Source organism: Nanorana parkeri, unplaced genomic scaffold, assembly GCF_000935625.1.
Source record: "Nanorana parkeri isolate BGI_ZX_2015 unplaced genomic scaffold, ASM93562v1 scaffold1011, whole genome shotgun sequence".
Classification (NCBI taxonomy): domain Eukaryota; kingdom Metazoa; phylum Chordata; class Amphibia; order Anura; family Dicroglossidae; genus Nanorana; species Nanorana parkeri.
This window is the reverse complement of record NW_017307279.1, coordinates 25,227-48,555: the sequence shown is the minus strand read 5'-3', so window position 1 is coordinate 48,555 and position 23,329 is coordinate 25,227. Positions and strand designations below refer to the sequence as shown.

At 44.2% G+C, this 23,329-nt stretch overlaps 1 protein-coding gene across 1 annotated transcript in view; it reads right to left on the bottom strand.

Annotated features, from left to right (window-relative positions):
• BICD2 (BICD cargo adaptor 2) overlaps positions 1-23,329 on the bottom strand; it is a 149,928-nt gene that overhangs the window by 106,599 nt on the left and 20,000 nt on the right. Inside the window, exon 2 of the mRNA XM_018567124.1 lies at positions 2,711-2,869. Within this exon, the coding sequence (XP_018422626.1) occupies positions 2,711-2,869 (159 nt within the window). The remainder of the gene's footprint in view (positions 1-2,710; positions 2,870-23,329) is intronic.

The following is a 23,329-nucleotide window of genomic DNA, read 5'->3' as shown; positions in this document are numbered from 1 at the left end:
CTGCACCCCGAGCCTCAGCGCCGAGTCCCCCGCATCCTGCGCCCTGGGCTCGCTGCAGTCACTGGCAGGAATGCGAACCTAACCCTTATTACAGGGATATGAAATAGGGAGCGTCTGCCAACTACCTTCAGAAAGCAGTTAGTCCAGAAGGGAGAGGAGCCGTGAGAAGACGCGGGCTGGAATGCGATAAGGAGAGAGACAATTTGAAAACGTTCCCTAAGCTGAGTAAGGGCACTGCGCATGCTCAATAGTGACTTGGCTTTTGGCAGGATGAGGACACGTTTATGGGTACAACACATGGGCTTGGAGATCAAAGCTAGTGGGCAGCTGACTGACTGAAGCCTGCTGAGATTTGGGGGAGAAGCAGAGACTGCTCTCTGGACCTGTGTTCAGCAGGGTGTACTGTTAGTCAAATAAACATAATAAATATGTTATGTGGAGGCTGCCATTGCTGACCTGTTTCTGAAAATGTCAATTGACCGGCTGTTAGGCCATATTCACACCAGGGCGTATCCTTCTTCGACACACGTTTACGATATCTGCATAGACTTGTGTTACCAGTACTAGGTAATGGCACCCCAAATACGGCTGACCAAACGCGGGTTTTCACTCGTGTGTTCACGCATGTGAAAATGAGCACAAATGCACAGGAAAAAACGCATGGACAAATTCGCAACATGTGTTACTTTTCCACTTTTGGCACACGTCCAGGGACCCAATGGGGATCAATACGTGTTACCCAAACGTGGGAAACAAAGCCTACTCCCGCTACATCCATATGTGAATGGGGCCTTATGCTAACCCAATAGCTTCAGTACTTCCTGAGTCTCTATCCCAGAACAAGAAAGCAGAGCAGGAAAAAGAAAGGTCAGAATTCCTTATCTACAAACTTGTTCTGGGTTAGTGATTTAACGCAGGGGTGGGCAAACAATGGCCCTACAGCTGTTGTGGAACTACAAGTCCCATGAGGCATTGCGAGATTCTCACAGGCACAGACATGACTCCCAGAGACATGGGATTTGTAGTTTCACCACAGCTGGAGAGACGGAGTTTGCTCACCCCTGATTTCAAGGTCAGTATTACAGCCAGAAAACTAGCATTTGCAGCATGAGAAGTTAGCAATGGCAGCCTCAGTGTTTAGGGTACATTTCCTTTAAAGGCATAGTCCACCTTTTGAAAAAAAAAAAATGCACCCATATTCATAGAAATAAAATTGTGCATTTCTTTAAGTGCCACGGAAGCCAAAACTTTTTTTTTTTTTTGGAGTGGAGAGGGATTAGAACATCTCTCAGGTTTTTATTGGTGTTTGTGTCCCTGTTAAGGAGATTCATCCTCTCTCTTTGTCCTGGTAAAAGTGAAAGAAAATCCCAAATTTTGTGTTGTCACCAGAATAGGAATTAATGGGAAACCAATTCTGGTGACCCTGCTGACCACCAGTGATTTCCCTTTTTTAGGAGAGATTTCCTCTCACTTCCTGTTGTGGCTATGGGACAGGATGTTAAAGGAAATCTCCCCAACTGGACAACTGGGTTTCACTTCTACTTTATTTTTTTCAATTTCAGTGGATTGCTCAGACTCCTGCAGACACAATTGGTTCTACTCCATAATAAATACACAGTGGAGTGAGTTTTCCTTTGGGGAAGCAGACCCATAGTGAAAGTGTAGGGTATGTGGTCCTTGTTCTGGTCTTAGGCTACCACCTATGTGATCACAACAAATTAATTGCTCAATAGACGATCAACTCTTGGATGTGTAACGGACATTGCCATCTCCCAACCCTTAAAGGGCCCTTCCATGTTGTATTGCTTTAAAGGAGAACTATGGGGTCAGTGTTTTTCCCCATAGTTCTCCTTCGGGTAACGGGAGGACGCTAGTTTGTGTCCTCCCGTTACCCGAAGGAGAACTATGGGGAAAAACACTGACCCCATAGTTCTCCTTCGGGTAACGGGAGGACGCTAGTTTGTGTCCTCCCGTTACCCGAAGGAGAACTATGGGGAAAAACACTGACCCCATAGTTCTCCTTCGGGTAACGGGAGGACGCTAGTTTGTGTCCTCCCGTTACCCGAAGGAGAACTATGGGGAAAAACACTGACCCCATAGTTCTCCTTCGGGTAACGGGAGGACGCTAGTTTGTGTCCTCCCGTTACCCGAAGGAGAACTATGGGGAAAAACACTGACCGCATAGTTCTCCTTTAAGCTTTTTATTTATCCATCTGATTATTCTATTTGTTACATTTAATGCTATTGTAAGGAAAAGGTATCAGTTATAAAAAAAAAGCCACAAGCCTTAGAAATTGTAGCTTACAAAGGACTATGGACTCTCCTTATGCCACAGTGCTGAAGACTGTCTTGCGGAATGAATCAGATGACCCTTCATACCCCAAATAACTGGGGTTCTTCATGTGATGTCACTGGTTGCCAGGAGCTGGACGGAGCGCCAACCAGAGTGTCCATCCAAAAGTTAGCTGTCTCCATGGGTCGGCGAACTTTCGTTGACCTACGGAGTGGCGCCCCTCCTTCAAGTGGCACCCAGGGCATGCACCATATGTGCCATGCCCTAAATACACCACTGTTTTTTACATAACAGTGTTTAGACCAGGCATGATACTAGATATTTCATGGTGGCTTTCATGGGGTAAAGGAACTGACGGGGAGCATGCGAAAAGTGGGTTTAGGTGAGTCGGGGGAAGGTTTTAAGAGACCTTGTTACTTTGCGCTAAGGCCTCATTCACAAGGGGTGCGTTGCTCTGAATGGTCGGTTTCTGCTGCGCCAGGAGCTGCATGAAGAAACATGTGGGCAGCTCATGTAACTCTACGGAGACGTAGGAGCTGTGCACCCTCAAACGCTGCTTCCCGCTAGGGTTGCCACCTGTCCAGGATTCACCCGGACAGTTTGGGTTTTGAATGCTGTGTTCGGGTTTCATGGCAGCAGAAACCCGGACACAAGATGTCATGCAGACAGGGGCAACCAAAATTAAGATAGGGGCTACTGGACACCCACCAAAAATAAAACTCAACTGTGATATTTACATATGAATAAGCCGACACTCATTCTCCCAAAAAAATGTCAGTGCGTCGCTAGAGTGTTCGGGTTTCACTAGAAGAAAAGGTGGCAACCATACTTCCCGCACCTCCGAATTTTGACAGCCATAATGGGTCCAGGTCCATACACAGTTTGTATGCGGCTGTCAAAACTCAGAGCTGTGGGAAACAGCGTGTGAGAGCGCACAGCTCCTGCGTCCATAGAGTTACATGGGTTGCACACACGCTTCTTGCTGCAGCTCCAGGAGCATACGAAAATGGCCCCTTATGCTGAACGGGGGAACACTCCACATGTGAATGAGGCATAAAAGGGCAAATGACAAAGAATTTTTAAGAACAGTTTAATTATTTAGAATAGTATTAGCTGTTGATTCATTGGTCTGAAAAAATATTCTGAATTATACGCTTGTGTGTGTGCAAAACAAAAATAGTGTACTTTTTTAGCACAATAGAGATATTTAGGCCCAAAGATGCAGGATGTTGTTGACATTGTCACTCATTGTTTGATGTGTGTGAAAGCCGTTTGATCTCTTGGAAGTAACACTGGCAGAACAAAGGACAAGAGACTAGATAACTAAAAATCAGCCCCGGCCGTCCTTTCCCTGCGAATGACACACTTTTGCTTCATGTTTAGTTTGTGCCACCGTGTAATGTTTGAGTCTGGCCATCCTTTGTTACCAGGCCTGGTGGAACATGTCAGGGTGATCAAGTGTTCATTGAATCAAACCTGAGGCCATGATTTTCAGAGTAAATCGTAGGACAGATGACCACCCTGGGGGCACAAAGGACTAGAAATACCAAACCAAAGAAGCAGTGACTGGCACAAAGCTCACCAAGAGCATTCTGTTCTCCGTGCATTTATTGGATCAAATCGACTTGCTGTGTTAACAGACAGGAAATATTTGTATTAGTTTGGAAGACATTTACAAAAATGCCTACTAACCTCCACCTACTAACCTAGAAACAACAATTCCTTAATCCTTAAAGAAGAACTCCAGGTTTTTTTTTTCAAATTATGAAAGAATGGAGGAGGTGCCACTGCACTGTCACTATCAGCCTCTCTGTCCTGTCATCAGATATATAAGAGGCTGTTCAATGAGCCTCAAACATAAATAAAATAAAACAGCGCTGGAGAGGAGATATTTCAGCCAAAGGTGCTTTTTTATCCTCGAGGGTGCTGGGCAATTTGTTTAAATTGTTGTTTAAAAAATGGAGTTGGGCTTTAAGGAAATGTTTCATAAACAATTTGTTTAAGTCCTGCCTCAGGCACCATCATGAAATGATGGCTACAGAAACAGCAATAAAAACCGGATGAGTCAAATACCTTTTCCCCCAGGCAGCCGCTGTGGTTCTTACCACCAGCTCGTACGTCCTGTAGTGACACACAAGCTGGAGGCCAGAGGGTAAGCAAGGATAGAATACTTGCAGCGGCTGCCGGAAAGGTAAGCATAAAAAGGCTTCTTTTACAGGTGACCTGTTTTGTGAAAGTGACCCTGTGGTGATAATCACTTTAAGGCCTCAATCACAATGGGCGTACACGTCTGTGTGACGTGCACGCCCGTATACAGCGGATCCCGGGAGGGACAGGTGCTGCGTGTGATTGCGCGCAACAGCCTGTTCTTCTCTATAGGAGTACACGGTTGTACGCTGTCAGGATGGATGCAGACAGGATGGATCCTGTCTGCGTCCAAGTGCGGACACGCGTACCCGCACGGATGTGCAGTTCAGGTGTCAGTATGACACTGTACAGCCGCGTCCTCCTATAGAGAAGAACAGGCTGCTGCACGCAATACCCCGATCGGCTGTTTACGAGCGTGCACGCTGCACAGCCATGTATGCCCAGTGTGAATGAGGCCTAAGGCTACCTGTGTCATTAACATGTTTACCTAAAGCCACCCTCCTACCCCTGTACCATGCCATACCGTGCTAACCTCCATTTTAGCACCAGGGCCTCCCTCGCTGTTTACACCCGGTCCAGCAAGCATCTGTTTGGCACTGGCCATTCCCATGAATGGACCATATACCATAGTTTATGTAAAGATGTGTTAAAGGTGCAGCTACCCTTTGATTAACAAGTATGTCCAATTTTTCCCCCCAGTCCTGTTCCCCCTTCAAGTCCTCAGTCATATGCGGCATGTTGCCCCGTACAGCGTAAAGGGTAATTTTTTAATGTGCCCGGAGCTGCAGGAAGAAACGTGCAGGCAGCTTATGTAAGTCTATGGAGACACAGCTACAAGTTTTGACAGCCGCAAACAATCGGTGCATGGACATTTTCTTTTACATAGTTCCTGTAGCGAGAAACAGCTTTCATTACTTCATGTGATGTCTTCACCAGTCTTGTAAAATTCTTCTAGGGGCAGCTGCTGGGAGCTCAGTTCCTATTGACACAGAGAAACCCAGCAGAACTACATCTCCCAAGAGCCCTTTCCCTACACACATTGTGGCTCTTAAAATATCAGTTTAAGATCTTATGAACTTTAAAAAAAATAACCCCAAACCACTAGAATTCCTATATAAAATATAACATATTGTGTGTGTTTATCAGTTTTATGTTGTAGGGACATGAGTATCATGTAAAGCGAACATAACAGAAGAATTTTCCATTCTGTATAAATATAGTACATAGAGAGTAGACATGTGCGATTCGGTTCGTTCCGAAATTCGTTTTGAACGAATTTTCGGAAATTCGGAGATTCGGATGCATCCGAATTCCGAATTACAGCTAAGACGAATGCAAACGAATCCGAAATTCCCGATTTCCCGAAATTCGTTATTGGACGAATTTCGTTGCACCATTGACACCATTTTACCTCTACAACACATCTAGGCTTAAAGTACAGTAAACTAAACTAAACGAATTTTTTTTTTTTTTTTCAAAACTAAACTAAACTAAACGAATTTTTTTTTTTTTTTTTCAAAACGAAACTAAACTAAACGAATTTTTTGCTGGTGCACATGTCTAATAGAGAGTATGATGAGGAGAAGAATGGCATGGACCTACAATAATTTGAACAGACATTATGTAAATCTAAGTAATATTTAAGGGCATTACTTCATTTGTTATCCCCGTTTTATAAATATAGCACACATTGCTATATATACATTTATGCTGTGTGTATGTCTGAGGCATTTTTGTAATGCAGCCCTGCCCTGAATAGTTTGTGACTAAAATACAGTAAAACAACACTATGAAGTGAATAGTGGTGTGGTGAAGTGTGGGGGTGGAAAGGCTATTGACCATTTGTTTAAAATGTTATCTAATCAATCACATTGCCTCCCTCTCTCTCTTTTTATGCTGAGGTTAGATAATCATTTTATTGAGGTAAGCTAAATGTTCTCAGATACTGGAAAGAGATTCACCCACAAGGTTTATCCTATTTGTGGCTGGCCAATTATGATGTGAAAGAGTCGGTGATCTGACTACTGGACAGGCAGCTTCTACATTCCAGAGGATCTCCATTGTCTCCTTGGTTTGTAGCGTCAAAGTGCAGGATGGTGAATTGAAGCACCACACTCCATTTAATAGTCCTAGTACATCTTATTTAAAGTGACACTAAACTCAAACGTTAAATTGACATTAAAGGCTAAAGTCACCCCCTCCCCCACGGTGCTAAAGTAAGGACTTACCTTAAATGATGCTTCTTAATCTGATCTTCTTCTTCTTTCCTGTAGTATTTAGCTGTCCCTCCAGCGCTTCGATCCAGCGCTGACTCCTCTGTCCTCCTCTCCTCTGATGTCCCACGGAGTCTGTGCAGGTGCACGCTGCTCCATTTACTTACCTTGTGTCTTTCCTCGTCTCCCGGCCGAACATCTGAACTGCGCATGCACCCAAGATCCTTTGCGGCCGCCCGAGAAATTTTCAGATGTTCGCATGGGAGTGCATGGCGGAGACACAGGTAAGTATTAACCCTTTCAAAAAGTTTTTTTTTTAATCGTCTTGCATATATTTACTGCTTGCTAGCAGTTTAATAACCCTTTAAAAATGCATTCAAGTACCTGAACTATTAACAAAAATGTATCTTATTTGTGTATCATTCGGCTGTAGATCCTCAAATCATCTCTGAATTGGTGCTTCTGGACAGTGGCTAATTTTGATCCCTATGGTCCCTGTGTGTGTTGCTACATTTGTGTTAATTAGGGTACTTAAATGAGTTTAGTGTCATTTTAATATAGGGATGAGGGAACTGTATAGAAATAGCTAACACAGGCTCAAAGAAATACCCTCTTCATCAGGGCTTACTAAGGACTAAGGATGCACCGATAGTGGTTTTTCGGTACTGAGTACGAGTACCGATATTTATCTTTCGGTACTTCCGCTAGCGTGTAGCCGGCTTCCGGGGCAATCAGGAAGCCGGGCGGCAAGTCATGACATTAAGGTCACTGCCTGGCTTATTGATTGCCCGGGAAGCTGGCTCCATGCTGCTTGGCTGGCTCAATGCTGATAGGCCGGGAAGCCAGTTTTCCAGCCAATCAGCATCGAGCCGGGGAGGCAGGTCAATATCCGCCACCCAGATTGGTCAGGAAGCCAGCTCCATGTTTCCTCGCTGCACTGCTGGTCAGAGGAAATCTCCTTCTGACCGGGAGTTCTGGTATTGGGGAAGGCATCTGAGCATTTGGGCTAGTACAAGTACTCGCCCAAATACTGTTATCGGCACCAATACCTATACTAGTATCGGAATCGGTGCATCCCTAATCAGTAGACGTGTGCATTCGGATTTGGATGAACCTGCCAATCAATGAAAATTAGTTGGTTCGGCGGTTTGTCCGAATCTGAAATAAGGAATTTATTATATGCCTGAATATACGAAAACTATAATAGGGCATACATAAATTAGTTTTCAGAACACACAGCGGCCGCGTTCTACGCATGCCCGCCGCCATCTTGGAGGCAGAGCGTATGTCGTCACATGTTGGTGGCATCACACGCTGAACGAGCGCTGGCCATATCAGCCACTGGTGCATTCTGCACATGCGTGCTGCCCTTTTTGGAGTATATCTTGATATACACCAAGATGGTGGCGCTCGAACATGCGGGCGCCGCCATCTTGGTGGATATTAAGATACACTTCAAGATAACGGCGCGCATGAGCAAAACACGCTGGTGGCCAGTATGGCCGCCACTCGTTCTGCAGTTTCAGTGTGCGGTTTCGGATTCGGAGGCTCGTTGCCTCCGAATCCGAAAACAACATAAAAATTAGTTTCCTTTGATGAAATGAATGAAAATGTTTTTCGTTTTCATTTGTTTTGTCTGAAAATGAATTATTTTTGCCGTCCACATCTCTATTAATCAGGACTGTGATGGCTTGAAATCGAATATAGTTTTGTCCAGTGTGTCAGAATGCACAGAGCTCTGCAGCAATTGATTTGGCCAAATTAGCTGACTGGATGCAGGCACTGTTCGGTCGATATTTTCAACCTGGCTCCTTCCAAAAAAAGTAGATTGAAAAATCAACTTTGTCAAACCGGGTGATGGCAGCTTTACTTTGGCGACCAATAATTTAGAATGTCTCCACTAGAGTTAACACCTGTCGGCATTCACCCAGGCAGTCCGTTTTTTGAGACGGAGGAGGAGATGTGCAGGTCCGCAACTCACAGGAAGGCTGCCAAGGTCCCCAGCAAGCACGGGACTTCGGCAGCCATCCTGTGAGCTGGCCCACACATCTCCTCCTCCGTCTTCCTGACACCACGCTGCCCACCTCCAGACCCCTGTTGAGACACCACACAGCACTCCTAAAAGCCTGCATAGCCCACCTGATACCCCAGACAGCCATCTGAGAGCCCACATAGCCCACATTGGACCCCACATACCCACCTGAGAGCCCACCTGGGACTCCACACAGCCACTTGAAAGCCCACATAGCCATGTAAGAGCCCGCACAGCCCACCTCAGAGCCTGCTTGAGAGCTTGCACAGCAAATCTGAGAGTCCATTAAAAGTGAGATTGTGCTGAGTGCACACACTGACAGGAGGAGTGAGCAGATGGGTGAATTCAGCAGTGAGCTGCCGCTCCTTTATTGTCCAATCAAAAAGCTAGGGGGGTGTCTTTGTCCTACTGTACTGCTATAGCTGTGGTGCAGATACCATACATGGCTGGGTTGGATGGATCACAAGCCTGGCCGTAGCAAATTTTAAATTCTTGGCAGGTAGAGCTGTACCCATAAATATTTTTCCTGTGTATTTATCTGTTTCCCTGGAGTTCAGCTTTTACAACAAGCAAAGCAAGTATTTTCTTATTTTATGGACATCCACTTGTACTTAATTGTGGGTTTTGATGAAAGCAATTATGTGTGAGCACCTGTCACCTCCATTGTCAATAACAGTTGATGAAGAGCTCAGACAGGTAGTAAAATCAAAGACAGGGCTTTGTGCAAACAATAAAAGTAAAGTTCAGTACATAATATTAGATCTGCTTCATATGTAATAGTCAGAAAAAAATGTGTAAGTCAATGGCGTGGCTAAAGAAAATGTGTACGGAGGTAATACTGAGGCTTCTAGCTGTAAACTAGATTTGAACACTGTCTGGCCCAACAAAGGGTTAAAGGCGTATGCAGGGTACGCATGGTTAGAATTCAGTTTGAGAAAAAATGCGTTTTTGGTAGGGATGCACCGATACCAATACTAGTATCGGTGCCGATGCCAAGTATTTGGGCGAGTACTCGTACTGGCACAAGTGCTCTGATGCCTAGCCCGATACTTCCTGTATCAGGAAGCCGGGCAGCACGTTATTACACGCTGCCAGGCTTCCTGATTGCTGTGGAAGCCGGCTCCATGCTCCCTTGTCACTTGGAGCCGGCTTCCCGGCCAATCAGGAAGCCGGGAAGCATGTAATGACTCGCTGCCAGTCTTCCTGATTGGCGTGGAAGCCGGCTCCATGCTCCCTTGTCACTTGGAGCCGGCTTCCCGGCCAATCAGGAAGCCGGGAAGCGTGTAATGACACAGCGCCCGGATTTCTGATTGGCTGGGAAGCCGGCTTCATGCTCCCTCGTCACCTCATCACATAGTGACGAGAAGCATCGTGACGGCTTCCCTGCTATTCGGGAAGCCGGGTGGCGAGTCATCACATGCCGTCTTGGCTTCCTTAATGGGACTTCCGGTTTTGGTATCGACGAGTACCGAAAAAAAAATATTGGTACTTGATACCAAAATACCGGTATTGGTGCATCCCTAGTTTTTGGAATCTTATTTTCTCTAATAGTTAATGTGGCCAAACCAACAAAAGATATAGATCGGAGTGACAAAAAAAAATTGAGGAAGCAGGATGGAATTTTTTTCTCGAACTAACAGTGAATGTGGTTTTCATTCGGGAAACTCTATTCATATCGAAAAAAAGTTAAAATCAAACGGATTATGAAATGAGTCTCTGGTGACAATATTGAATGTTCTGAGAAGTTTTTTTTATATGAACGTTCATATAAAAGTCTAACAGTGAATGGCCATCTTAAGAAACATTGAATGTTAAACTGGATGTAAAGGAAAAATAAATGGGGATCAGCAAGCTTTCTATGGCAGTAGAGGCTGTGTCTCTTCTGCCATAAAAGCTTCATATTACAGGTAAGTCTGCCATATATGGTAATATACTGCGTCTACTACCACATTATGGATAAAAGAGAAAAAAGAAGAAGCTCAGAAGAAGAAGAAGAAGAAGTGAAAATAGAGGGTCAAACTGAGGGACAAACTGCTGAGAGTAGCCTGGAATCTGCACAAAGGCCTTCACCAAAGAAACAACTTAAAGGCAAGAAATATATTTTTAAAAACTATTTTTCAGTATGCTGTGTGAATGGGAACACATAACAAACATATAGAGGGGTTTTCTCAAATTTGACTGCAAAAAAGGAAATACACTTTAAATCCCATCTTTGGGATAACAGTATAACTGGCTTCACTGGGTAAGGAAATATAAAAACCCTGCAGGATGGGCTAGAGCAGGGAGGAATGGGGGGGGGTCATACTTTGGGCTTGTTCACACTATATCCAGTTCGTTCCGGCAGGGGGAATTTCATGCACTATTTTTCACAATCACACCGCACTGGAACGTAGGGCATTGCTATACCACACGTTCTGGTGCGGGCGATCGCACAGTAGGAAGGTGGCATAGCTGCGATGGCCATTGACTTGAATGGCACTGCCACGCCTCCTCCCACCCCAGAATGCAGGGAGGCTTGCTCTATGCGATTGAGTGCGTTTGAGCCACCAACCGCGTCGGAACACAGTGCGCACTGGATATAGTGTGAACAAGCCCTTAATGTTTATTATCACTTACAGTGTACTTGCAATCTCTTCCATGTTGCATCTCTCCATCTTGCCTACTTTTTCTGCTATCTTCCACTATTCTCTTCTTACCCTTCATGCCAGCTCTGCATTTACTGGAGTCACCTGTGCTAACTCTGTAACCACGTGTGACCATCAACAGCAGCCAATGGCTTTACTGCTATGTGATACAGAAATACCAAATCTGGAAGTCATGGGACTGAATCCATTAGCTACAAACCATTAATAAACATACGTCAGAAGATCAGCATTGTAAGTAGAGGTTTTTCAGCACATTGGAAAACCTTACCACTGTCCCAAAAAGGGCGGACCTACCACCGGTGCAGCCAGGGCGGCTGCATCAGGGCCCGAGGCTGAGGGGGGCCCAGTGAGATCTGGTCCTGGGGGAGCCCAGTGAGATCCGGTCCCAGGCACCCAACCACCCACACACCGGGTCCGGCGTTTAAAATATTTAAGTAGATTTGGCTGCCAATAGGTCCCGCGGTTGCTGGGGACTTCACGGCAGTCTTCTGGGGAATCACAGTGGAGCCTGTTTACAGCTCTGACCCGCACATCTCACAGTGTTCCATCGGCCTGCACATTTGTCCCTGGTGAGACCCTCTGCATGTGCCCCTGGTGAGGCCCTCCGCATGTGCCCCTGCTGAGACCCTCCACACGTGCCCCAGCTGAGACCTTACATCTGTGCCCCTGCTAAGACCCTCCGCATCTGCCCCTGCTGAGACACTCTGCATCTGCCCCTGCTGAGACCCTCCGCATGTACCCCTGCTGAAACCCTCCGCATGTGCCCCTTCTGAGACCCTCCTCATGTGCCCCTGCTGAGACCCTCCTCATGTTTCCCTGCTGAGATCCTCCACATGTGCCCCTGTTGAGACCCTCCGCATCTGCCCCTGGAGAGGCCCTCCGCAACTGCCCCTGCTGAGACACTCTGCATCTGCCCCTGCTAAGACCTTCCGCATGTGCCCCTTCTGAGACCCTCCTCATGTGACCCTGCTGAGACCCTCCGCATGTTTCCCTGCTGAGATCCTCCACATGTGCCCCTGCTGAGACCCTCCTCTTGTGCCCCTGCTGAAACCCTCCACATGTGCCCCTGCTGAGACCCTCTGCATCTGCCCCTGCTGAGACCCTCCACATGTGCCCCTGCTGAAACCCTCCGCATGTGCCCCTGCTGATACCCTCCTCATGTGCCCCTGCTGAGACCCTCCTCATGTGCCCCTGCTGAGACCCTCCTCATGTGCCCCTGCTGAGACCCTTTGCATGTTTCCCTGCTGAGATCCTCCACATCTGCCCCTGCTTAGACCCTCCGCATCTGCCCCTAGAGAGACCCTCCGTCCGAGATATCAAGCCGTCACTTCGGAGCAGAGCGGCAGCACGGAGTATGTAGAAAATGTATATACTATTATTCTATTTCTTTATACAAAAGAGAACAGTTTTTTCACTGTACATGTGTTACATCCTTACGTCAGCCATGTTGAAATGCCAAAACACTGTAAGTCGAAGCAGAATGTAATTAGAGAAAGGATAGGAAGATCTTTCAATGCCCATAGTTCATGGTGAGAAGTATTTTGTATGTCTTTTGTAAGCCAGGCTAAGCATGATGATCAAATCTAAGTTCTCCCACAAAGGGAGATAAATAGAGGAGGCTTCTTTATCCTTTATGGTTCCTGTGCAAGAGCAGGCAGCAGGCCAACCCTTGTCACTGGTGCGTGCTTACCCTCGTACATATCTTTGCAATTTATCACTGAGGAATGCCTAACACACATAATGATTATGATGCAGATAACAGTCTGAAATGGTAGAATGATTTTTCTTGGTTGTGTATTCCTCACGTCAGTTATGAATCTCAAACAAAGGGGTTAAACTCAGCCTGTGCAATCTGCTCTCAATAACCTCCAGCACCGCTCCAAGCAGAAAGAAAGGAACATTCTGAAATGACAATACGCCCCGTCTAAGCGTTCCATGTGTCACTGTCAGACAACACCCACAATTAACATTTTTCTTCATGTGGCAAAACAGCTTTGTATATGAATCCAGTGTTGTTTACTTCCTCTAATGAGTCTGAAGACCTAATATTTAGGCGAAATGTAAAGGTCAAGAACAGATCAATATATAACTGAATATATTTATATGTAAAGTTTTTTTATTAAACTACTAAAACATGTATTTTATTATCTTTTTCATTAAAAATACCCCTTGGAATTCTACTTGTGGTAACAAAGGCCGTTGGCTAATTTAAAGCCCATTTTCTGGGCAAACAAAAGTACCCTTGGAGTGGGGCTACCCTCACACTGCAAGAGCGGAGTGTTCGTTTTTGTCTAGAGGTTGGAGTAAAGCACAACGGCGTCACTAGAGGGTTGCAGCCCGCACCCGGGTGACACCATTGGAGGGGTGACACCAAAATCACTGACAGTCATTTTGGTGTCACCTCCTCTGAAAAGTCAGGCACTCGGTCATGGACTGAGAGTCTGACAGTTGCACGAGAGAGGAAGATGACACGGCGGCATACCTTATCCGGCCAGGTAAACGTCCTCTCTCTCTCTGCCAGTGTCCATCATCAAGAGAGGAGGGGATGTTCACCCAGCGGGATAAGGTATGCTTGAGGGTCCCTTCCTCTCTCGTACAGCTGTCGGGCACTCAGTTCATGACCGAGTGCCCGAATTTTCAGAGGGGGTGACACCAAAATGACTGTGAGTCATTTTGATGCAACCTACTCTGATTGTATCACCCGGACCCCCCCTTTCTCCGCATGCCCCTTGTGATGCCACTGCCTTCTACTAACACACCTCCTGTCCTATGGTTTCAGCACTCACTTACTATATTGCATCTATAATGAAGCAGCATTGTCACCCTAGGATATGACCATAGAACACCCCCTCATCCATAATATATAGGGGAGGGAGGAGTTCTGTAGTCTGCAAAGTTTCTTTGGCCCAATACATTTATACATGTGAGCAGCCTTTAAATCGTGGTACATAATGATCTGCCCCCAGACTTGGTCCTTTCTTTAGCCTAATAAAGGCCTAGTTCACATGGGCTGCCTCTTTAAAAAACTTCTGGAAGGATTGGGACAGGGTTGAGCACAGTGGCGGAGCTAAGGAACAAAGGGCCCTGGTGCAAGATTTTTTTTTTGGGCCCCCCCCCGCCCCCCAAAAAAACCCCACATCGCCGGGAGTGTCGGATGAACGGATGATCTGACACTCTCGGCGCAGATATGGGGGGCCCGCTGGCCGCTGGGTACCGATCCGGCGCTGGGACTGTGCTGGGCCCCCTAGAGGCCGGAGGCCCTGGTGCGTCCGCACCGCCTGCACCGGCGGTAGTTCCGCCACTGGTTGAGCATCAATCTCCTAATAAAAGTCAAAATCTTCATATTAGAGCATCCTGTGTTTTGGGGCTCTCAGGACACCCTAGAAGATAACAGAGGTGTACAAGCATGTCCTGGTGTCCATAGTCATGATGTGATAACAGGATAAAGGTAAGCACAGGTACCTTTGATATTCATCCACTTAAGCCAACATAAAGATACAAATCCTATATGCACATTAACATTTTAATCGTTGTCTAAATTACATTTCCTGAAGCGATATCATACATTCGATGTGACAGCTGATAACAGGTGCATTTACAGAATAGCATATACAATATTTAAACAACAGTAGGTGTGACATCTTTATTCTTTCAGGAAGCACTTGGTTGCTTTATAAGCTTGTTTAGTCACTACACTTGTGACAGTAAAGAGGAACTTCATTCATCCTATGGAGAAAAAATACATTTACACACTATATAAATTCTCCATGTAATATGATGCCATTTTGGAGATCCTTTTTGGGGTGACTTCCTAATATTCCCAGCATGGCTCAGCCATGGTGCTAGTCTCTGCCATATTTTGGACCTGGTAGAGACCTGCAGCATGATTGCGCATGCACAGGGAATCCTGCATATGCACAGATATGCCGCAGATCTTTGCCAGGTCCTAAACACCTGGAACAGAGCAGCGCCATGTCTGCACATATGTCTGCGCATATTTTTAAATATATACATTTTTTTAGAATTATATTATATTTATATCCATAAGCGCGGATTATATATATTATACATGTCTGCACACATGCCAGGTCTCACGGCATGCATGAGCCCTTTACTGAAATTCTGACTGCTAACATGTGTGATTTGGACTTCCCAGCAGGCAGGGGGAGCGATTAGTACATCATCCTTGTTTAGGCAAGGGATCCAGAAGTGAAGTATTGTACCTCTATGTAACAAAAAAGAGATATTCCCTTTTTGTAAAATATACAAGTTGTTTCTTTCTGCTATTCTTTTTTTGGAGGGTCAACAATTGTCTCCGATGCCTTTTGCAACACTCTGGGAGAAGGAACTTGAGAAAACATTGGAGGCTTGTGAGTGGTCCCAGATTTGGGACACTATTGCCCATTGCTCGATTAACTCCACGACTATTGAGGCCATTTGAGGTGGCATATGGTTCCCCAACGGTTGGCTAATGGGCCTCTCTCTGCTGCTGCTCCATGGGCCTCTCTCTGCTGTTTTCGGGGATACACTGCACCTGGATCACTCCTCCATACCCTGTGGAGTTGGCCTAAAATTAGGCGGTTATGGATAGGAGTTTATTGAATAGTGTATATCATTCTGGTGAAGAGCCTTAGAAAAAACCCTGGAAAGCTCTGCTGGACCTGAAACCTATAGAGGATGAATACTTTCCCCTCTAAACAGCGGCAAATGCATTATTTGCTCTCTTGCAGAGCTATCAGCACCAGTGCTTTCCAACACTTCTGGGTGTGCTGGATAGCATGTCCCTCTACTGAGTCCTATGGTGCTTGGAAACACTATGCGACACACCCAGAATTGTTGGATAGCAACAGTCTTGCTAGTTCTGCATCAAGCGAAGAGTAAGTGCTGTAGAGTTATTGGCTCCTATGTTAAAAAAAAATCAACTGCTCCCAAAGAAATGGTGCAGGACGGAGCTGCAACACAGGTAAGTTCATGCAGATCCTGCTGTTCCTATAGTTGGATTGATCTTTGTATGTATGATTCATCTTTGGGCTGTCCTAAAAAAAAAGATTTTGTGGCATGATACAAGTCATGGCTCATTCATGTATCTCTTAAATAACCAACATGCACAACGGACTTGCTTGCTCTAAATGGCTGTTTGTAGTCTAGTGTAATTGTTCTACCATGACATTTAATGCATACAACACTAGAAGTACTTTGTGCATTAAAGGTATGCGTGAAAATAATTATACACTGCAGTCCAGCTTTTCTTCAGGCTGGATATGAAACTATGTAAGTATTTAACAAAAAGTTGATATGACCAAGTTCATCCAGGGCTACAGTTCCTCTGCAAGTCCCACAAATACCTGTTGAGCCTGCCAGTGAAATCCACCTAATGCAGATTCCTGTGATGGCGTGGCAATGATGCTCTTAAATTTAGAGCAGCGTTGCCCTCTCATGTAGGCTGTATAGTAGGATGAAAACATATTGCAGGGGGATGTGGGGCTATCAGAATTGTCACTGCTGATTCACAAAGCTGTAACTTGTCAATCGGCATCTAGCCACACCTAGTCCTGCCCACTGCTGTCTGGATTGACAGCATTGCCTCTGTTGCTGAAACCATCCCATTATGAGCTGCAGTGTCTGGGAGGGGGAACATGTCAGAAACAAATGAAGGCAGATTTGTCTGTGCAGGCCCAGCAGTGCTGCCACTCTCTTCACCTCCATAATAACTTTTGTAGCATGCGGAGGCAGGGCAGTGAAGGGGAAGAGTCAGAAGACAATAGAGGGCTTTTTGAATGAAAGCTTTGAGTCTGATGGGGTTGCTAAAAACACATGCAAGATGCTGGCACCAAGCAGCATCCTCAAGCATTTTGGATGTCTACATGAGATAGGCCTTTACAGGTAATTAAAGTTTAATTAATTATAATGCAATGGTGGTGAGATATACTGTGTAGCAGGGTGCGTTTACAGGAAGCACCTCAGGATGCACAGTTTAAATCATCTTTATTTATAACCACGTCCATTCAGACTTTCTTCAGTGTACACAAATTCACCTATCTCTGATACCTTGGATTATACACCCAGTAGTTGGACTATACCACATCCAGTACCTATTGTAGTCCAGTATCCAGTACCCACCCACCACACGGTTACCGTTTATATTAACGCAGGGCATGTGCATGAATTTTTTCTACATCAGGAACCCAACTGGTCCTACATGCGTTGTGTTTTTAGAGGGAGGGGGGTACATGTGTGCACATTGGGTAACTTATGTTTATATATTTTTTTTCATAAATTTATTTTTTATATGCTAATTTTGTTTGGAGAACATTTATGTGATCATATGGCTTCTCAGCTGATCTCTGATATGTAGCCAAGTGGGAACCTGTTGTTTCTTTAATAATTAAAGTTCAAAAAAATATGTTACATGAACACATAAAAATGCAGAGCTCGTGCCCTGGGTATCCAGCATTATCAATGCCCACGCTGGGTAGCAAAGCACAGGTTCACATTTAGGTCCTTGAGCACTGTAAGGGAAGTTTTTTAGGCAGGCTGACAGAAAAGAACCCACACCAATGTGGTTGTGTTCATTCATAGTCCAGTAAGCAAGCTTGTGGTGGTAAGATGGCACAAAAGCATTTTACCAACACATGCAAGATGGTGGCACCAAGCAGCAGCTTCAAGCATTTTGGATGTCTACACAAGATAGATCAAAAGAGTGGTTAAATTGCAATACAAAAGTATTTTTTTCAGCTGTATTTCAATTAGGTGCTTATTTGTTTGGTTGGAAGTATGCTTTAAGTTCCAGTCATTCCATGCAACAAGTGCCATAGGTAAAAAACATTTTCACAGTTCAAAGCCTGCTTCGGCTGGGTTTAATTTGCCAAAAATGGTTACTCACCCGACGTTCTTGTCTATCCTCCCCTTAATTATCTTTGAGCTTCTCCAGAGGCTGGAGGAGTTGGGCTGTGCAGCCAATTTTAAGTCAACACCCACCACATCTTATACTCCCCCAGGGCTGCTAGCTCTCTCTCTCTCTCTGTCTGATGTAAATATTCAGAATATAAATATGAGAGCTAGAATTGCCTATGGGCTACCACTCAGTGCAGCTAATGTAGCTGTTTTGTATCTCATTGAAAATTATTGTCAGCCTACACCCTAAAATAGTACTAAATCAGCATTTTAAAAATATGTTGTATACATAGATGTAATACATTCACAGGTAGTTGGGCGTGTGAAGACAGTTCTAGACCAGTGATTCAACCAAACATATCTAGTCATAAATTGTGTTTTCATGTGAAAAATACAATTACAAATAAAAGGATATGAGTTTGAGGTTTGAATTCTTTGTTAAAACACACCATAGGTGCTAGGGTAAAATGACCCAGGGCACCCAATACACTCCAAAGAGCGAAAGACTGAAAGGACCCAACGGCCCTGATTCATTAACCTGAAATCACACTAATTGTGTTTTAGCTAGCGCTATAATGGACCCTGTGGCCAATAAGGAACTCAAATTAAAGCCTTTACTTGAAGAGTATGCTTACCTCTGCTGCTGCCTGTGCCCCCGAATGCCACTATGTTGCTAAGGGATCATGCCCTGAAGTCTGCTGGGAAACCAACACTTCTAGGAGTGTTGATCTCAAGGGACTCCTGCATAACTTACTAGTTCCTCCTGTCATCCTCCACATCACTAATGTGTCTTGTAGTAACATGCTGGTCAGTAAGAGGAACCACTGAGCTCTGAGGGAGACACAAGGAATCAACATTTTCAGAAATGTTGGTTTCCCAGCAGACTTCGAGGGACAATTCCTCTGCAACAAAGCATCATTTGGCAGTGTGAGAGATATATATCTACTCTTGTTTTTAGGTAAATTATTTATTTTGAATTCTATGGACACCATAATTCTATTTAAAATTCAGGAGTATATCAAACAATTAGACCAAACCATTGATTTCTAAGGCCGCTGTGGAATCTATGGAAGCTCCTAATTTTGTAGGAGGTTCAACCTGCAATAACATCCATGTCCTCAAATAAAGGACACAGGCAGGCTATCATTAAACGCCTTCCAAGACCATTTAGTACAAGAGCATACCTCTGCCCTCAACTCTGTCATCAATGGACACTATATGCCTACAGACTACCCATGAGCACTGGCGGAACTACCAGGGTGTTCCGCCAGTTCGGGGGGGCCCAGAGAGAAGAGGAGGGCCCGCAGCTGCTCACGCTGCCGCCGCTACTCATGCTGCCCGCCGCCCGCGGTGTTGCGTTGCGGTGAAGAATAGAAGAAGATGCAGCGGGGGTGTGGCCTGTCAGGGAACTCCAATTCCCAGCAGGCACCTGACGAGGGCAGGTCCAGGTAGGTACTGATTGTTGTATATGTGCAGAGTGTCATTGTCTTGCAGTGTCATTTGTTTTCCTACCAAAAATGAATAAAATGCTTTAAAGTGGTATTAAACCCTCAGGTGATGTTGCATATATGTATGGCTACCAAGCAGTAGATATATGCAAAAACTTAAAAAAAAACAAAAAAAAACCTTTCAAACCGGTTAAAAAAAAAAGGTATCAAAATCATGTTGTTTTTTTTGGGGGGTGGCCTTAATGGTTTCTTGCACCGGGGCCCTGAGGTTTCTAGTTACGCCTCTCCCCATGAGCCCATATTATGGATATATACCAAAAGATGGAAAAGACCCATCTCAATACACTACTTATTGTTCCATATCCCTCCTGAACTTGGAAGTAAAAGTCTTCACTAAGGCCTTATATAATCGCCTTATCCCACACATGCCAAGCATCATACATCCTGACCAGGTCAGCTTTATGCCAAATAGTGAGGCCAAGTACAACACCAATAAAGTACTAAACATCACATTACCACGCAAGCAAAGTCACAAGAATGCAGAGGAAGGAGGCACGCTCTCACAGGATTCAGCACATACACTAGAACTGGAAAAGGAGACTTGTTTTGTATTGGGAAAGTGCAGAGACAGTAAAATGAGAGCTGTCAATCAAGAAGACATCTCATTTGCAGATCATGGTTGAGGATAAAGAGGAGTGAACTGTCAAAGTTTCTATCTTAGTTCTATTATACAGAGCAGCATGGGATAAAAATCAACATGCATTGTTGAAGTTAGGAGACAGCTGTGAAAAATATAAGGGGAGAGTTCTTCTTTAAGACACCCTCAATCCCAATGTTACTACCTTCTAGTTAAAGTAACACCAAACTTCTTTCCTCCCTATATCAAGAAGTGAGAAACAGATCTTAGATGTGCCTTCTCCCAGAACCAAAGAAATAAAATTATTTGCTTTGCACATAAAGTATCAATTGCCAGTAATCCTATCAGGGTGGCATAGAGTTCTCACTTATCTTCACATATTCTTCCAAAAGACCTTTCCAATATTCTGAAGATGCAATAACAAACAAGGTACACTCCTCCATATTTTCTGTGATTGCTCTTTGATAAGACCCTTTTGGTAAAAAGTAAAATCAGTTATCTTTAACCTTACAGGAATAGACTTGGGAGATATTGCAGCAGCATTATTACTTTATTGCAAGCATCTATCACAAGGTGCGTACAAGAGATCCCTACTCATTCAACTCATTAATGCGGCTAGAACCTGCTTTCCATTATACTGGAAACAGCAAACTTTCACACCAATTACTCTTTCATGTTTGAAAGTCTTAAACATTCAAAGAATAGAGAACCTAACTTGTTCCCTTGAACACCAAGAGGAACTTCACCCTGTTAAACCGGGTCTTACTGGCACCAGTTTACATTCTTGGACAAAAACTGATCACTTGTTACAGAGTGACAGCAATTACCTAAAGCGGACCTTCACACATATCTTTAAAATAACAACAAACCCACCTTTAGAAATATTTAGTAATTACAATCGACAAACACATACTTCTAGATAATTGCAGGCGTTGTATTCTTTGCATACCTTATTTCTCTCTTCTTTCCCAGTCTTCAGTCTAAGGGCAGATTACTAGCTCTCCTTTTACTTCCTGGATTTCTGGCACATGTGACTAGACATGTGACTAGGACATGTGACCATGCACATCATCTCAGGGGAGGAAAAAGATCATTTTACCCCCTGCCTTCCTTCTCCTGGCCCACCCTTCCCTTTCCACCTTCTCATCCACTATGTTATGGCTCATAATCCCCCCCTCCCCGCCAGCTTCATTCATCTTGCCCCGTGAATCTAACCAAAAAGATCTACTGCACTTCTGGGTATACTCCATGAAACACACCCTGTGGTATCACCACAAGGAACCTACCACCAGGTGAGAAACATACGTATGACGGAACTTTTCTGAATTTGTTATCATGATACATATGTTTGCATTTATTTATATATATATACCACTTTCTGTGTATTACTAGATTTAATAAAAAATAAATAATTAAAAAAAAGCAAAGCAGCATAAAACTTGTCAAAATTATTGTATAAACACATTAGAAGCCAAACACGCACATAACTGCATATGCTTGCCCTTCTGTTTGATCCCATTAAACTGATGGGGAGCCCATGAATTGAAAACAGCCTGGCCCCCGAGGTATGATTAATCCACTACTGAGACCTCGAATTAAGCCTGCACAATAAGAAAGGTAACTGGCCATGGAACATGGAGACTAACAGAAAATCTTATGGCTTGGAATAGGATAATGTCTAATAAAAATCCAAGGCAAATGCAGGACACCGAAAGAATCCTGTCAAGCCATCTGCCGTCTGAATCAAGAAAGCAGGTGTTTGATACATGATGCATAAGTCACATATCAAATCCAACAGCAGATGGAACTTCCTTACTAAGCATTTATCAAACGCTATCAGCTTAACGCTTGCCTTCCTGTATATATGTGATCATTTGCCATTCAAGTAAGAGAATTAGTATATTTTGGAAGTGACACTCCACACAAGTTGCACATCATGCATTTGTATCATAATAACATCAATGCATGGATCCCCTGAGGATCAGGGCAGAACTGAAGTCACTCTTGTGACATCCGATGTCCGGATCTATCTGGAGTCAGATGTAAGTGGACATTTGTCCGTTTACATCCAATAACCTCTTATCTGTCTCATTCAGGTCTGCAAATACAGAACTTTGTTCCATTATTTTGTGGACCTAGACGAACTCAAGGTAATCAGATGTTAGGGGACGAGGCGAAACTCCCCATAGACTGACACAGGCCGCTTAAAAAACAGACAGGTAGACCTTATTGGAACACCGTGTGAAAGGGGCCTGAGAGATAAATTGGCTCCTTTTCTTTGTCATTTTTGAGCTTTTTATTGTTCTTTGTGTTGAAAGACTATTCTAGGCAAAATCATACTTGTTCTGTCAAACCAATTATAGGAACACACCTCAGTATTATTTTAAACAGTTAGGCTTAATCCTTTTCAACCATCCAACAGCCAGACTCATCCACCCTATTCCCCACGTGTCTCTGTTTGCACATTTTGCCTCATAGAACAACTTATTTAAAATTCAAATTGCGAGGAGTGGAAATCTCTCCCTAGGTGCATTTGCTATTGTGCAATGCCTATAAATGTATTATTTAGTTTATCTGGCACATATGTTGGTACAGAACTCAAGTTCTCATACCATATGGGTAGGCAGGAGCAAACACTTTATAATTACTGGGAATACACCCTGGATCTACAAAGACTGAAACATGTCCATGCCTGGTTGCCTGGTTATTGAGATACAGGAGCAGTACAGTGAGCAAGGCTCTGCTATATATATAAACAGACGCTTGCCTGCAGGTATGCTATTGTTTTAGCCTTACGTTATAAGCACATTATGCTGAAGTTATGTTGCTGCTAAGGAAAGCTGCCTATATACAGTAAGATCTCCACAGCATGTGAAGGAAAAGTATTGCAGTTTTGTACATACTTTTGTGCCTTATTTTTTATTGTCAGAACTAAAAAACAAAGTTCGCAAAAATAGTTTTCTTCGTTTTTTAGTTAGGTAAATCTAAAATATTATATTAATATTTTATGTTCCCCCGT